The sequence below is a fragment of the Rhopalosiphum maidis genome, chromosome 1, assembly GCF_003676215.2.
Source record: "Rhopalosiphum maidis isolate BTI-1 chromosome 1, ASM367621v3, whole genome shotgun sequence".
In the NCBI taxonomy this organism is placed as follows: Eukaryota; Metazoa; Arthropoda; class Insecta; order Hemiptera; family Aphididae; genus Rhopalosiphum; species Rhopalosiphum maidis.
In genome coordinates, this window is record NC_040877.1 from 14,755,093 (window position 1) to 14,774,221 (window position 19,129).

The following is a 19,129-nucleotide window of genomic DNA, read 5'->3' on the forward strand; positions in this document are numbered from 1 at the left end:
AGATAAATATTTAAAAATGTGTGCTTTAATCAATCAATAGCAATTAAATCAACAATAAATTTAGTATACTAAACAGTTTATTATCTATATCTGTGGTAACACATGATTTTTTTTTATATTGTGATATAAGTAAACAATAAACAAAAACGTATTATTTTAATAACTTGTTTTCAAATGTTCTACTCATATTTCATTTTAGGTAAGCTTGAGTGGCTAAAGTGTAGGCTAAGCTTACACAAGCCCTCACAGGCTACTTACGCCTATGCATGAGTTTTCACAGCAGAAAATGTTGATAGTCGAAAATTCAAAATATTGTATTGATAATCGCGTAACAAGATATTAGTGTTTTTCGTTTTCCATAAGATTAATACAAGAAAATGGAAAAATACGATCTAGTATCTAGTATCTACATCCTACAATTTATATATATCAGGGTTACTCATCCAACATACACACACAAATTTTTCCTTTAGTCGTTCATTATATTTATTTTAATGAGTAAACTAAAAGAATATTTTTCTATTATGTGGATTTATTTCTATCATTTTATGAGCGCCCTGTGGTGATAAAAAGGAATACATTTCTTTTTTTTAAGCAAGAACCATTTTTTCTTTTTTTACTATTTATCATTTAAAGGATGATTCATATGAAGTATATTATAAATGTTTCGATGAATATTAATCGAAATACGGACGAGCGATCAAGTGCGTAGTCACAACAATACGAAATTCATTTATAAACTCGTCGAGACGTTGTTCACTATTGCGTCACGGAAAAAATTGGACGCGGTCAATATCATCGCGACAAACTGTAACAATTCCGTCAGTCGTGTACGCCATGCGTGATATTATATTATATTATTATCTGTATTGTATGTGTGTGTGTAATATGTTAATTACGTCGTTTATTCGGCAGGTAATGGCGAACGTCACGGGAAAATAGTAAAATCGAAATGAATTATTATTACAATATAATTGCTTATTTTTAAAGCGACGTTTTCACGCGCTTATACTCGCACAAACACACGCACATATACAAAATTTGACAACATTTTTATACTGTCGGCGTACCTCCACAATGGCATAATGATAATATTACAGTTCGATGTCGACACACGTCGTCTCGTAACGACACAGCGTCGGGCGTATATATGTATCATTATAATACAACGAAAATATATTATCACCACGATGAATATATTTATATATTATATATAATAACAATATAACCGTCGGTTAGTGCAACAGTGGTGTAGTATAATAGTAGGTATATATAACAATATTATGTTATCTATTATTATATATTATTGATCGGTCTTATAACCCGAATTGAGAAATCCTACATATAGCCGTTATGCAATCGACTCGGATTTACGCGGACGTGGAAAAAAAAACTATCGAAAAAACCAAACGGATTTTACGGACTACTTGGCAAATCAACTGAAATCGGGTGACGCGTTTCACGTGTCGTCCAATGGAAACGAGACGCGTATTGCGAAAGGGCCGTCAGAATGTGAGACGGTGTAAAAAAACAAAAATTAAATTAAAAAGTTTTTCGTATATTTGTTATTCTCTCTACCGATGACCTATTATTTTATGCACACCTGTGTTATTGTACGTCCTACCCAACCACATAAAATCTCTTTCGGACACTTCACTATATCATATAGTATTATAGTGGATAGGTGTTTGCTATTTTACAACTTAATGGTCTTGTATATATGAGTTAAAAATCAAAAGATTCCAACACAACGTGAAACGTAACCGTGCAAGGATTAGTAAAGATTTTATCCAGTTAAATTTATCTACTACCTGTCATTTTAGTCTAGACACTTTTGGATCAGGTCAGATACATTAAAAACAATTCAAAAGTAAATTAAAATAATTATCACTATTGATTGATCGTTAAAATCTTAAACAAATATAGGTTTACCTTTAAGAATGTAATTTAGGGAAATAATTTATGTATATAATTTTAATGAAATATTAATATAATTTAAAATTTGGATAACATTTAATTTCGACAAAAATATTGTATTGAACAGATTTAAGTTTGGATTATCTTTTCTGGATGAAAAATAATTGTTCAAAATTGATTGGAAAATAGTATAATATTGTCAAAATTATATTTTATATTATATAATAATGTATAAAACATCATATCTTGTAATTTCTGCAAAATGATGGTACTACTGTCAATTTTCAACCACATCCGAATATTGACAACTTCGCAAGTTCGGGAGTATGGGATAGGTATGAATGTTTTATTGTGAAATTTTTTATCGATTTATCATCGATCGTGTTTTGTTACGAATGGAAGAGAGAGCAATAAAATGAAAATGCGTACATGATTCATAGAAAGTACGGGAACTATATATATATATATATTATAATATTATACTAAAGATTTGTATTTATTTAAAACATTATGATTTATAATATTCCTTTGATAAACGTTTCGCGATTTAAAAACACACACTTGTAAATTATAATATTATAAACAGGAGAAACGATTTGGTTTGTATTAATATATTTCGTGTACAATTTCTAGTGTTTAATATTTTATTATTGCACTATATACGTAAGTATACTTAATATATTATTATAATAAGCATCATAATATTATTATAATGCCAACGTGATTATTTTCTTCCAGAAATGAACGATAATAATGCGGAACATTTATCGATTCGTATATTTATTATATACCTACTCTTATTTATTATTACTCTGCCGTTGCGAGATTTCTATTCATGGATGAAATCATCATTAATATAATGATAATATAATATTAATATTAACGACAAAAATATAATGATATTGACAACAATAATAATAATACCGCGATTATTTCGATCAGTGTTTGTCGGATATTTTAAATCATTACAATACGATTTAAATATTATAACATGTTTTAGGCATCATAAAATATAACAAGATACCTATACCAGCGCTAAGAAAATAATCTACAATAATATATTAATATTTTGTAAATTTATAAGCGAGTACATAGTTTTATCAAACGCAATAGCTTACGTTTGTAAAATTAATGGAAATTACTTAATTATTATACACTATCACTTAGCAGCATATTGTAGTGCTTTTAAGCACGAATGACTTATTCGTGTTACTTTACTTATTAAATACAGCTAATACGTATATGACGTATATTATTAACTTTTAATGAATACATTTTCAAATTAACCGGAAAAAGTTAAGTAGTTGTAATCAATACTTTAAATAATTTAGTTGTTATTTTAATTAGTAAATTAACTAACTAGTTAAGTTAAAAATTAATCTTTCAACTAGTTATCTACTATAGGTCATACTTGACACTTTTACACCACGAGACATAAAAATAATCATTTGCTGTGAAACGAGTAACTTAATTAAAGCACTGTAATGTATAGATCATTTTTTTTAGAGTGGTAAATGGTTTATGACCACCAAATATTGAAAAAACTTTTTATTGTTATAACTTGTAACATATAATTATTAATTATCATCTAATCATTTTTATAAACAAATTATTTATTTGTATTTATATGCTTACTTATAATTTAGTGTAAGCACTATTAATTCTACTTTATATTTATCTACTATAAATTGGCATTCAATATACTCATGCCGTCATGCGTGATATATATTGTAATAGAAGGACGTTAATGTTAGAAATGATTGTTTAAAAATTAAGTTATTGTTGAAAGTATGATTTAGCCACCAGACTGCAGATTAAATCCTTACGTATTTAACTGAATTTTCTTATGCTCTAGCCTATATTATCACACCTACACAAACTATAAATGGTATATGTAAAACGTGATTTAAATATTTTGTGAGTCAACGGGGTTGTGCGAATTGTGCGATACATACTATTATGCATTTATATTCAATTGATACGTCATAAAACATAAGTCATAATGATATTATGTAGTTTTCGTAATATTGACACTATATGTATGCGTATCTATACATAATATATGTATGATATATACATATATATATATATATATATCGCGCCACGCTCGGCCAATCAACCAGACCGACTGATTGGCAAGCTATATAACTGCATTACTCGGACTTGGTCGTATATACATTTTCTATAGTATAATAGATAATAATATATTAATATGAAGTTATATTGCTAAACATCTGTCGAAAACAATGGGCTTTTGTAATTTATCTAAAATCTGAACTAGCAAAAACCACATCTGACACAAGCAATTCCAATATGTTTTCATGAGGACCGATAAAGCGAAAATTTAGGGTCTAAGCGACATAGTATAATAATATACTATATTTAATAAAGGCAGTGGGAAATATGTATCTTACCTAGTGGTCAAACGATAACTATGTAATGATTATTCTATAAAGATATGTTAAATTTTAAAATTTAGGATATAGTATGATAGGATACTTTTTTGATAGTTAATTATAAAATTTGTGTATAAAATTGGAAATTAAGTTCACTGAAATTAATTTGACTTGGTTTTATCAACACTCTTGGACCTTTTTTCATAAATTTCTTAATTTGTACCAGTATTTCATTTGCATTTTTCAAAAAAAAATGTGGTAAAAAAATAAATAATATAAATAAATTCCGTGTTATTACATAATGAAGCGTGGCACCTACAGTACTTTACATTTGCATGTAAAAACTAAAAACTATTGTCTATAGCAGAAGAAATGAACTATGACTCAAAACTGTTTGAAATCACTAATTCTACTAAGTGTATTTGTAGAATAATTAATGGCTTCAAGTGTTGAATTAGATTTTGTAATAAATATTAGTCGCAAAACATTTTTATATCATATATTATTGTTATTGTCATTTTAATTATTGAGCGTAGTGATGAACGCATGGATTTTACAATGACATGTGTGAATGTATGTTTTTTGTGTACGTGTGAAGTTTTATCTTGATAATTAACATTGAAAATGGTTTCTGATAGAAAATTAGATCTAGTTGGTACTTTTGTGAGGTCGACATTGAAAATTCCAATAAAAAAAAATATAAAGGTAGAGTTTTTATTTTTTTTACAAAAAATCAGTTCTAGACAAAATTGATTTACTTATTTTGTTGTAAATAAAATACGAATATCCGTAAAAGCTCAATTTGTTGTGATTATTTATAATTTATATTATCATTTTTTATACATGGTATAATTAAAAAAACATTTTTAACACTTTTTAAGTTTTGTGATATTTGAATATTTCTGTAAATCTCTGTAAAAGTTTTAAAATATAATACAAACTTTGTCATTTCTTATTATTAGGGTTAGGATGTTTATGCACTAAAATATGTATGAATATGTGTTCACTTATGCACTACAAAAACAGATAAATATGCATGAAAAAATAAATAAATAAATGCAATAAGTAGAGACAAATAATTTAATTATTAATAGAATACAAACAAATTGGGTCGGTGCTATTTTTATGCGCTCGTTATATTAACTATTGCCTATTACATTTTTGAATTTCCTTATTTATTACCTATATGTATATAAAAATATATTTTAAAAACAGTTGCATTGAATAAAATTATTATTTATTTTAAATGTTCCGTTGTAAATCTTCGTCTATTAGTGATAATACGTATAAGTAGGTTTCTTTACTCTGTATAATCATATTAAATTATCAATAATAAATAAGCGTTTATAATTAAAATACAGATAATCTAACTTAATTCAGATTCGGTTAATAAAATATAAAATTATTACAGTATTTTTCAACATTTTGCATAGGAAACCGTCAAATATGCGCTTAAAACAGGAACAATACAAATAATGCACTTATAAATAAAAAAATATATGCAAAATAAAATTTTAATATTTTTAATATAAAGATATAGATATCATGAAACACATTTCTATATATAATATAAGAATGGGAGCTATTGGACAAACCAAGGTGTACACCTCGGGACAACCTAAAACAAAAAATGCAAAATCATAAACGTTCTAACCTTACTTATTATTATAGCTATTTATAAAGATTGACATAGACACAATTATTTTTTTTATAGGAATTTGAAGTTCACACTTTCACGAAATTTGTCAACATTACGAAAATTTGTAAATTATTTTGTATAGTTAATATTTTATAAAATGTTCGATTTTTCTATCCTAGAATTGACAATTCAGTACTAGATTCCTCATAAATAGTTTATAATGAATATAATATGGAAGCTCATGTAATAAGTTAGTTTACCACAAAAACATTATTTTTAAACGATATCTATATTGCCTATTATGATTATTACTTTTACTAATGGTGCCTAATTATAAGATTCTTTTTCTTTTTCCCAGTCCCTTTCTCGCGATAATAAATGAAAATATATTCACAGCAGATTTTCCCACTCTACCGTCCCCCCTTTTCGCACTGGGGTGTACGTATCGAAATCAGACGCGAGAAGTACGGGAGGCGCGTGCTGTACAGCCACCAGTGTAGGGTCACCGCCGCACCGAATATCACGACCGTCTCGCTGCCATCAATCTGTAAACGATCTTTCAACCAATCAATCGTTCAATCGTTTTTCACTGACTGTACGTTTGTACGCATATTTTTAAATTATTTAATACCATATTATATACACGATCGGACAATCACCTTTACCGGTTTTATATATACATCGCTGCATTCGCGGACATTAATTACGTCAACCGTGCGCACAACCAGAATCGTTCGGGGAAAATTCCATAGGCGATTACGTTCCGAGCGGACGGTCGCCATCATGGGGCTGCGGTAAGTTGATTAATATTATAAATTGTTACTCTTTATTATTAATTTATCATGGTCTTCCGTGATAAATTGCTTAGAGAAGTGCTTGAGATTGTAGCACTAGAAAAAAATTAAACGTTTACTTAAAAAAATATAGTATTATGCTCTTGAAAATTTCAAAATTTTAAGTTAAAAATAGTATTTAGATAGAATTAAAATGGTAAAAGTATATCAAATATAATATATTGAAGTCAAAATATGTAAAAAAATATATATTATAATATGTAATAACATTCTTGAACGCTCACTGGACTTGGAAAGTTAAACCTTAAACGGAATAAAATTTAAAACAATGATTATAAGAGTGTTATTAGTTTTTGAATTTTAAATTAACCTATACGATAGTTCTATCTGTAGTTATTGAATACTATTGTGATAACTTTTAAATACGTCTAATAAAACAAAAAAAAACAATAACGCTTTGTGTTTGGTGGTTAGGTAGTAAAATATATGTATTAAAATATTGTAGCATTATTGAGTTCAAAAATATAAGTGGTTTGAGAATTTCTTGATAAAAAAAAAAGTGATTAAACACATATGTATATCATAACCCATTAAAAAAAAAAATTTCTGAAAATGTCAATTTTAGCTTTTTAATAGTTTTTTAAAATTATTTGGAAATAATCATAGGAAATTTGAAATGTTACTTTCTAAAAACTTATAATTTTATCAGCGCACTTAATAAATAATTTTCTTAATGAATAGTTGAAAAAATATTTATTTTTGCTATAATGCTATATATAGGTTAAGACACCTCTAGTATATAAAAAGAACCTCCTGTTTTAAAATTGTATTCTAATCTCTTGAAAATAAATTCTATACATTTTTGATCTTATCGGATGAACGTTCACACTTGAAAAATACGTTTCATTAATTTAATTATTAACCACGAACTATGTATCATTAACAAATTGTATATATTATATGCCTAAGCTAATAAAAATGAAAAAACAACTATGTTAAATTAACAGCAATCATATTCATATTATGTGATTAATTTGTGATCTAACAAGAGTTTAATTCTCAAATTAACTAATGTCTCTATTTTTGATCGGAGCTATGTTCACTTGTCAACTCTGCGGAGGTTTTTCGTTCTGTATACAGACGTTTTATGAGTTTGTGTGTATGTCACTATTATTAAAATAATAATAATTGTACAAATTAATTGCTTAATACAACATAATTTAAATTATAGGTACATCTTAATATTTGAAGTCTTAAGTTTTTAATTTTGTCTCACTAATATGTATCTCTTATAGATCCAAAATTACTTGTTCAAATTGTACAATATCTCTTAAAAAAATTGTTGACATGTACACAGAAAACAATTTAATCATAAAATTAATCATATATTGGTATTGTGATTTGTGAAACCATACTGTGAACGTTGAGCTTCATAAAACGAAATTCGAATAATGTCACTTATACTCCATGTGTTCTATGAATCTCATTTATTATGAACTATAGTATTTTGTGACATATTGTTTATTTTTTCAATAAACATAAGCATCCAATAAGTAATTGGTATAATTTAGTAAACATCTGTTTTGATTTTATTTTTGTAAATAACTTGATACGAATCACGAATATGCACATTGTTTACAGACGATCAAACGATCGTAAATAATACATAATACGTATTATTTTACAGTTTCTATATGATATATATAATGTTGTTATGATAAAATTGTACAATAATTTGGTATTGTCAAAGTACGAGTATAATGCAGATGATATGGTGTGCATAATATCGTGGGTGAATATAAAATAACAGTAATATTGGAAATCGACTATATTTTAATATTTATGTCATACGGTGGTTGGAACTTGGAACGTTTAATCGTTGCGGATTCGTCATCTATTTGTCGTGTGTGCGCACGTCAAGCCGTAATAAATACAAGAATATTATCATATTATTATTTATTATAAGAGAAAAAATGCAGAGCGATTTTAGAAAACTTTATATTATATCAAATGTACAATCGTATCACTATATAGTCGTGGCGGAGAGAGAAATTTGAAACGTATATTATGAAAACAAACACTCGAATAAGTGAACGCTGCGAATTTCCATCGGTTCATTTTCCACGTGCCAGGAGAAAAAAAACGTATTTTTTTTTCACGGCTGAATGACTGGAAGAAATTAATATTTCGCGTGTGCGCGTACATACACTCAGGTGCGAGCGTATTTGATCGGTTACGCTTGTGATGCGTGTATGACTGCAGTCTGCAGATATACCATTATTATAGTATATGTATAAAATATTACAGCAAAAGAAAATTAATATGATATATTATAACACGCGCGAATTTGTTGCGAACCGATACATAATAATAATATTTGAACGATGATAATGTTTGTGTGTGTATTGTGCGCACTGTAACGTTTTGTAAGACTATATGATATAATCGTAGCGGTTAAAATATTAAAATATATTAAATACCATATTTTTAATATCATATTTTCTTGTGATATGTTATTATTATATAAATAAAAGCGATTTACAAAAATATAATAAAAAAAATCGCAAGAATAATTATTTTCATCTGTAGCGTTATTTTAACACTATTATACATTATATCTCATAAATAATTATTATAATTATAATAATAATTATTCGTAGGCGAATCGTCTATAAATAAATTACGTAATAATGATGACAATTGATAACAGCTGGTGTTGAATATAGAAATAATGCTCAAAATAAAGTTCACGTATAAAGTTAATCTAATTATATTTTTAAGCTAATATTATGAATACAATTGTGGATGACTTTTGTTGGATGAATGAGTATTAAAATAAGAAAAGTTTAAATTAAAAGAAGAAACTAGCGGTAATATATAGATGAATTCTTTTTTTTCCGAATTGTTACATGATTTCATCATGTAGTTGCATTATCATAATGTAAAATACATTTTAAGAGAAAACGTATGAATCCTACATTTAAATTAATTATAATCTTTTATTACTGTTTACAGAACATTTGTGCTGTGTTCGTTTGTTTGGTGTTTCGGACACGCCGCACAATACGCGCCGATCGAAGGCGTGGACAGTAACGATTGCGCTGTAGTGCTCGAAGGATCGAAGCATTTCATTTATAACAGCGGAAAAGGTTCACCGTGAGTTTCGATAATTACGTGAAAAAAAATTAAATGTTCACACACGAGTTTTATTACGGGTAGATTATTTTGATGTGCAAAATCGGTGACATTAGTCTTTGAACTTTAAGTGAATTTTATTTAGGATTTTATTTTATACACACATATTGTACAATTTTGCTATTTGAATTTTAATATGTCTCAATAGTTCGACATTCGATATCCATATAAAATGTTATGTTGGAATATGAAATAGTTTTTATTTATTTTTAAACTAATCGTAAAAACTAATAATGATATCTCCAATAATTTACCGATTCACGTTGAAAGAAGCGCAGCTATTATAGGGTTTAATACATTACCATCATTGTTAGTAAAAAAATTTATGATTATTGTTTATAAACAATATATTTAACTATAATTTAAATAAACATAAAAACATAATGTATATTCATTATTCAATATGAATAAAAATTAATTTAAAACTATATATTTTATTTTATAATTAATAAAAATAATGTTAAATTACAAAACAAAATGAATCAATTTTCATGGATTATGTTTGAATTTTAATTATTTTATCTAATTATTATAGTTTTTAGTGTTTTACTGCCTACATATTATTTTAACAACAATACGTATAATCTCAATTCTTTAATATTTATTTAACAAAAAATATTGTATTTATTGAAATTTTTGAGTTTTAAATACATTTAGGTAGATACTATAATAATACAATTTAATCATCAATTAATCATAGACTTTTTTATCCTACACTAATCATTGTACGTTATGTATAAAACGAATGTTTACTCAATAGGCATCGTTCGGCGGCTCACATGTGCATCACGTACGACACGGTCAACAGAGCTTTTCTAGATGTCCAAAACCGTCACAGTGAGTAAAATATACACGAAAGAAGTATTCGTTTTACTCTGTCAGGAATTTTGACGATGAACTTTTTAATAAAAATAATTATTGTTCACAATGCATATTTTAATATAATAATATGTTATAGCGCTGCTAGAACCCAACGACCAATGGGGCCCGGTGCATTTTGCCAGACTCGGGGAGTTGCTGCTGGATGTGTCACAAGTGCTCGCAAAAATGTAAAGTTCGAAACGACCTACATGATATTAAATATATCAATTTTTATACTATATAATATACTTTTAATATAATATAGAAACAAATTGTCTTGTGCTTATAACCGTTTTTTAATCGGTCACAGGTATGACTTGAACGCCGACGACGTGAACAAATTCTTGCCTGCTATAGACACGTCCAAGACGCTCATCAGAAACGTGTGCCCGTCGTGTTTGACGAGGGTGGTATGCAAACCCGGAAAGTACCGTAGACCCGACGGGCTGTGCAACAATGAAGACAATCCCACATGGGGCGCGACTATGTCAACGTTCAACAGGTATAGTTATAAATTACCATATTTTCGATTTTATACCCGTTTTAACGGACTGCTGTCTTTGTTTTTTAGGTTGATGTCACCACGGTTTTCCGACAAGTTATCCGCGCCCAAGATGTCGGCTTCCGGTCAACCACTACCCATGGCCAGGGTTGTGTCTCGAACCATTCACCCTGACGAGGGGTTGCATGAGCACGCTGGAACTGTAATGTTAGTTGCTTGGGGACAGTTTATGGACCATGATTTAACCCTGACGGCTACCCCATTAGGTAAGCATTAAGATTATGAATTTTTTTAATTTTTAGGTTTTACTAACGATTTATATTATTTTTCACGTGTTTATGCAGATCCGGTAAACAGAAATGAACCTGAGGAGTGTTGTGGCCGCCCAGACCACTTGAAGAACAAATACTGCTATGAGATCAAAATACCAGAAGACGACAATTTTTATAGGAATCACAACGTCAGGTGTCAGGATTTCGTGCGAGCGTTTCCAGGCGTTAAGCCCGACTGTAGATTGGGTAGGTGTATTCTTACATTTGAAATGAACAACCCACTGCAACGGGCTGATTACGTTTTTATATTATATTTTATCTCTGCTCTATTTTCTATTGCAGGGCCAAGGTCCCAGTTCAATTTACTCACCCCGGTGATCGACGGCAATACTATTTATGGAGTAGATGAAACGTTTTCCCGATATCTTAGGTCTGGATACACAGGACAGCTAAGGATGAACCCAGCATTCGCAAATTTGGGACTTAAAGAACTGTTGCCCATGAAGTTAAACATCCCTGACGAAGGTTGTATTAGGTCAAATGCTTCTCAGTACTGTTTTGAATCAGGTTTGTAACGTTAATTGTTTCATATACTTTCACTAAATAATTTAATTTATTAATTGGACGTTCGCGTTAGATGTTTACTATAGCATAATAGAATTATATTTATACAAATCAGGGGCACGGATAAAAGAAATGTAGGAGTCTGATATTTATAAATATTTTAAAACGTCTATGCGTAATATATGTAATACACTCATACAAAAACGTATATAACTTAAGTAAAAACAATTAATACCACACAAATAATATTGTGTATAGTATATATGAGTATTATAATATATACTTTTGTTTTTAAAGATAAAATATATTGTTAGAAATAAAATTACGATTTTATTGTGTGATTAAAAATACGAAAAATGCACATACTTAATATTCTTATATCTATATAAAAAAAAAATTGGTGATTCGTCTATATAGCAAGTAATTTTTTTTGTAAGCTATTTTTAACTATTTTTTAGTAAGTACATTAACTTTTAACTTTTTTAATTATGTGGCAACCTGTTTCTAAAGAAATCAAATTTTTCCTCGTCGGTTAACTTATGAACAATTTTATTACGTAGGTGAAATTAGAGTGAACGAACAGCTCGTTCTCACGTGCATCCATACACTGATGGCCAGAGAACATAACCGGGTGGCTAAGGAGCTTTCGCAAATAAATCCGCACTGGAATGACGAAATGCTTTATCAGGTAAGCGGTTTGACATGACGTATATGTGGTGGACATTTGATAACATAACTTTAATTTTAGGAAGCCAAGAGAATTGTTGTAGCTGAAATACAACACATAACATACAACGAATTTCTGCCCATACTTTTAGGGAAAGACATGATGGATAAGCATAGCTTGACGAATAAAAAAAAAGTAATTATTATTTAAATAAAATTGTATTATCAATAAAATACGATATTATAATATAATACGTATATAATATATTCATTATATTATTCTAATACTGTTGTTGACGGTATACAAAATGTTTCAAATTTTAGGGACATTGGAACGGATACGATTCAAGAGCAAATCCTAATATATTGGCTTCGTTTTCGGCGGCGGCTTTTCGTTTTGGCCATTCCTTGTTGCCGAATGTTATTGAACGGTGGAGCAAAGCGCACGGTTTTATCGGTATATAAACCATAATAATTTAAACCTGTAACATCGTTTTTACATGATGTGTTATACACTGTTACAGCTTCCAAAAAACTTTCGGACTTGATTCGGCGGCCATTCGATTTATATAGAGCTGGAGCCATAGACGAGTACCTAATGGGTCTTATGAACCAAGTCGCACAGGCCATGGACGATTCAATAACGCAAGAAGTCACTAATAATTTGATCAAAAAGCCGGGCAAAGGGTTTGGTTTCGATCTGGTGTCGTTCAATATACAGAGGGGCAGGGACTTTGGATTGCCCGGTTATATGGAGTACAGACGTCATTGTGGGTTAACCGTGGCCAACCGATTTGAAGACATGGCGGGTTTTATGCCTAATTCCACCATACAACGTTATAAAACGATATACTCGTTAGTTAAAATTAAATATAATAATTTTCTTTTATAGTTTCGGTCTACCAAAATAGATGTTTAGTAGGTAAACAAAATTACAACTCGATTGTGCGTCAATCGATTAATTATAATTTTTAAATTTTTCTTCCTAAATAATATATATTAAATTTTTAAACTTAAAAATTCGTTTTTTCTTTTATATTGCTAAGCTACTGTAATCTGATTTTAACTTCAACATAGTTAAAAAAAAAAAACATTTTGGTAAACCGCATAATAAAGTACACCCATAACGTTATATTGCGTGTGCACGTATATTATTATACTATATTTAATTATTATACTATTATTATTATAAGATCACCGTTTGACATCGACTTGTGGTCAGGCGGAGTGTCGGAAAAACCAGCGCAAGGTAGTGTCGTCGGACCAACTTTCAGTTGCATAATTGCATCACAATTCAGCCTGTTGAAGAGGGGCGATCGGTTTTGGTACGAATTGCCCAATCAACCATCTTCATTCTCATCGGGTAAATATAACTAAAAAACCTACGTCACATGTGATGAGTATTTTACAGTGATCATAATATCGCTGACATTTAATATTATAGATCAATTACAAGAGATCAGAAACGTCCGACTGGCGCGTTTGGTTTGCGATAATACGGACATCATTGACACGGTTCAAATGTATCCAATGGTGTTGTCAGATCACGAACTGTACGTATATTGTAAATAGTGTAACACTAAATTATTATACGCCAGTCTAATTATTAAATCGATGACTATAACTGTGTTTTAGGAATCCGAGGGTCCCGTGTAGGAGCGGCGTCATACCTAGGATGGATCTGAGCAAATGGGCCGACACAACACTAGATACGGCCGAACCCAACACCAGACTCGTTAGTATACTAAGAATACTTATGTTAAATTTATTTTTCCATACCATACTTTATGATAGACGTCGTCGATATTTAATATGAAACTTCATCAGCCAACTTAATTCGATTCATAATGATATAATAATAATAATAATATAATATTATGTATAATAATTTCTTTTTGTTTTTACAAAACATCCCTTTTTTTAGTTATATTACTCGAAGGTACTTTCTAAAATTTTAGAATCACATATAAAACAAATTATTTATTTACGTGAATAAAAATTATTATTATAATTAATAACCATAAATTAAATTTTTACGTTTGGTTAAAATCCAAAATAATAATTTTAATTGTTATTTAAAATTAATTGACAACTATTTGGCATATTTTGGATTAATTTAACTACATGTTCGATTCATATACGTAGATTTACATGAGATACCTAGTTAAGAACTTATTTTTTTACAATTATACAGCTATACGTTGTAATGTGTACATTGATTTAAACCGGAATCAACATAGGTACGGATGTGTTGTTTTATCATTATGATACAGACACAAGAAACTAAAAATGGGCGTTCTATAATCTTGAAATATATTTTTAATTTATGAAAATTGAGAATATTTTAATTTATTGAAATCTATATAATCAAAACATTAGTACGTCGAATAATATTTAGTTTTTAAATTATTATACCTATCTTGAAAAAAAAACAACTTTTAGTGCTACTGTTTTATCTATTATTATTTTCTAGAATTTCATAGAGTTAAAAAACCTATATTACGTTTAGTCATTTACCTACCTAATTATAATGCTGTATACTATACTTTGTTTTTTTTGCATTCTTTTCCGATGTTTTACAGTCGAACGTGGAGAAAAATCTCAAATCCGGTATGACGGAAGCTAAGATACAGTACTGTGACAACTGTAACTCGACGGTCACGGACACCGGGATTGGGTTAGCGGATACAGGAACGCGGGTAATCACGATCATCGAAGCGACAGATGAGCTGGACGGCAACGCAGTGATGAATTCGAATTCCATATTCAGTGGCAACGACAAGAGGATGAAACGGGGTGTCGAAGCCGCTTCGTTAGCCGGCAATGAGACGGTGGACGGGAACAACGACCCGTCGTTGTTGGACGAGATGGTGTTGACCGGGCTGGACGTGCCCAAGGCGACGCCAATCAAGCGGGACACTGTAGACGGACTACCAGACATGACACAGGCGATCATGGAGCAGCGTGTAGACTACGACGTGGACGAGGAGTTCCAGGCAGCAAACGGACACGGGTTCGAAGCGCCCAGAACCAAACCGGTGAACAACTACCGCGGTTACAGCAGCCGCCGTCCTGTCGAACACTTGGACGATGATAGCGATGACTTCGACGACGGCGACCACAATTCGCACTACGAATACGTGCCGATGGAGTTCGACGATGAGGGCAACCACAGGTACGTGAGGCGTCGGCCAAAAAAAATAATTGATTACACGGTTAAGATGATATTGATATTGATATTGATCTCGATAAAATTTAATAAATATTTTTTCAAACGACATTCGACTTTTACCGCCATGCTTATTAGAAATAGGCCCTTTGCCTTATGCCATACAATTGAATTTTAAATCCCTACATTCTACAAGTCCTTGAAAAAAGTAGATACATGCGTATTATTCGCGCATCGGTCAATATTCCAAATAAAATTACCTATATTGTAGTTGTAACTATTTTATTAATAAATCAGTCGTTTTAAATACCAACATTCCAGACTATAAATATAAATTTAAAACGTAACGTATGAAGATACAAACAATAGTATGTTATACATACACATATTATATAATAATAATAATTATTGCGTTACCTGTATTGACGTTATTTTTTCCTTTGCTACAGACCGTTAACTTTGCCAAACTTCTTGGATTCTAAGAAACCTGTCAAGTCTAGCAAATACGGTGCGTCCAAGGCACCGAAGTATCATCCACCACGGCCGTCTAGCTATAAAAGTTACGGGAGCGGTAGCAGCACTGGTGCTTCGCCGCTGTTACACGGTCATGACTTTGTACCATTGCGTGGTGGAAGCGGGGGAGGCAGTCCGGCGGCTGGATATTCGTATGGCGTGGGCGGCAGTAAACAGTATGATGGCGAATTTGACGATTATCGTGACGTACCGTCGCCATACTCCGGTCACTCGTCATCGGTTAGTGGTGGTGGACCCAAGTCGTTCGTGTCAATGACGCGTAGCAATTCCGACGAGACTGATCCCAGAGACATAATCAATATCAATCACGGGCAAGGATCTTATGACGTGGTCGAGGGACCGTCACGTGATTACCGCGGATACGATTACGAGGACGATACTTACCATGGTCACGGAACCACAAAATCGTTACCAAAATCGCCGTACTTCTACCGGGGTGGTGATTTCGCGTACGAACCGTCATCGACCTCGGTTCAGTCCAGGTTACACGACACAGATGACAAGTCGCCGAAGTCGAAAGCATACTGGAGGATGTCGTACGTGCAGGACGTCTAGAAACCGGCACGCGATCATCACCATCATCGACTACCACCAATAACCTGTATACCAGTACTACCACTACCGTTTTCGACCACCGCCACTAGTTGGAGGCTTAACCCACGATATTCAATGATTTTACGAATATTTGTTTATGAGCTACTATTAGTACTGAAAATTAATTATTTAAATCCCGACGCCAAAACAAAATGTAATGTGCTATCATAATATCATTGAACAAAACATTTTTAATTAGAGGATTGGGCCGAAAACATTTTTACGGGTTGAGTCGTTCATCTAGAACGAACCACGTGCTTCATATTATATTATATTATACCGTAAATAATCAATACGACTTTATTCTACTCGTAACGAATGATTTATTTCTCGAATATTTCAATAACCATAAACCGCATACACGTCATAAACGAACCATACATTATTATACTATCGACTATACATAAATCAATTTATTGTTTAACTACTATATATATACTCGAATCCTGGGAATCACTCGAGCTTGTTGAGGAACGGTGATATGGATTCGATGTTCTCGCAGTCCGGTATCATCTTGCCTTTGAACTTGACGCACGTGTCCGCGCACAGCGACCCCTCGAAATAGTCGCCCAACATTTTCTTGCACTGCGCGCAGTTTCTGATGCATATGGCCACGTTCGCCATGTCCGCAGCCGTGTAACCGACAATCGCGATTAAAACTAGTGCGGCGGCCAGGAAGGCGATTTTCTTGGACGAAGTGTTCATCGTTTAAGTTCGTTTAAGACAATTTAAGTTTATTTCCTTTGAAAAAAAAAATAATAATGATATACGGTCAACGTCGATAATTAATGTTGCTCCGGCAAAACCGTCGCCCAACTCACCTTTGAGATAGTAAGAGCTTATGTGCTAGTCGTAGATCCTCGTAAGTCTGAACTTATAACACTGATGAAATCAACACCGGTGCCGGTCATTTTATACTCACAATTTATATAATTTAATCGAATTTTTCGTTTTGAAAATGCCCACTGCCCGCTACGCACTAGCCCGTGGTTAATTCGATGTATTATATCTGTCTGACGAAGTATCATTAATATATTATATCGTCAAAATAGAGACAACTTAATTATTATGGTGCGTTAGACACGTTATTCATTACCGAAAGTTCCGTTAGCAATGGTTTTTATTAAATATAGAAGTGTTGTATGAGTATAATTCAAATTATAATATAGATAAGTTATATACTTGTAGTGATAATACATCGCAACAGCATTTTTATTTAGATTCACTGTAGAACACAAATTAATTTTTAACTGGTATTAACACATATCTTAAAATAATCGATAAGTAATATTTATTATTATTATTAAAATGATGCAACATAAGTATTAATATATTTTTATTTTGTTAAAAGCTTTTATATTTTTTATATTATTCTTTATATTATATAAATATATGATGTACATTTTATTTTATATTTGTCAATGAAAATGTGATATTTGTTGATGTTAATCTAAAAATAGATAAATGTTTCTAGTTTCCATCAAGATAAATTGAAAATTTCGACTATCGATGTCAATGTAGTATGAAATTTGTATTTTTTTAGTCCGTCTTGGCAATTAATACATAAATAAATAAATTAATTAAATATATGTTACTGAGATTATTGTAAATTTATTTGTAAAGTGACGATTAAGTTTTCAAAACAATAACAATGTAATCAAAGGGATTGTTTTTTTTTTTTAATTGTCTATGTAGGTAATTGTGCAATTTACAATATATTATATAGGTATGGCCGTTTATAATATACTTATATACTTAAATGCGGTTCTGCAATACCTATGGCAACGGTAATTCAAATGAATATAATAATTATTACTGATTGTCATAACTTTAAAACCAGTATTAATGTTATTATTAACGTTTTTATTTTATTAATATTAATAATATAAATATAGTATTAATATTGTCCTTACTAAAACAGTTTAATAAAAACAAAACTGATTAAGCTGAAATATTTTTTTTAAACCAATTGACGATTATCCCAATAATAAAGAATTTCTATCGAATTTAACTATACGCGTAAGCT

General features: G+C 30.5%; 2 protein-coding genes across 2 annotated transcripts; one reads left to right on the forward strand and one right to left on the reverse strand.

Annotated features, from left to right (window-relative positions):
* Positions 1-6,464: 6,464 nt before the first annotated feature.
* Positions 6,465-17,563, forward strand: LOC113559523 (peroxidase-like). The gene is made up of 17 exons (XM_026965329.1): positions 6,465-6,746; positions 9,762-9,902; positions 10,702-10,778; positions 10,900-10,990; positions 11,113-11,304; positions 11,374-11,570; positions 11,649-11,822; positions 11,919-12,143; positions 12,701-12,828; positions 12,889-13,002; positions 13,131-13,263; positions 13,331-13,661; positions 14,000-14,169; positions 14,251-14,359; positions 14,442-14,541; positions 15,389-15,981; positions 16,425-17,563. Exons 1-17 carry the CDS (start codon positions 6,736-6,738, stop codon positions 17,062-17,064), a joined length of 3,426 nt encoding a protein of 1,141 aa, XP_026821130.1. The 5' UTR covers positions 6,465-6,735; the 3' UTR covers positions 17,065-17,563.
* On the reverse strand, positions 17,418-17,977 carry LOC113559539 (eclosion hormone-like). The gene is made up of 2 exons (XM_026965330.1): positions 17,925-17,977; positions 17,418-17,844 (listed from the first exon to the last, which is right to left on the reverse strand). Exon 2 carries the CDS (start codon positions 17,806-17,808, stop codon positions 17,557-17,559), a length of 252 nt encoding a protein of 83 aa, XP_026821131.1. The 5' UTR covers positions 17,809-17,844; positions 17,925-17,977; the 3' UTR covers positions 17,418-17,556.
* Positions 17,978-19,129: the final 1,152 nt, after the last annotated feature.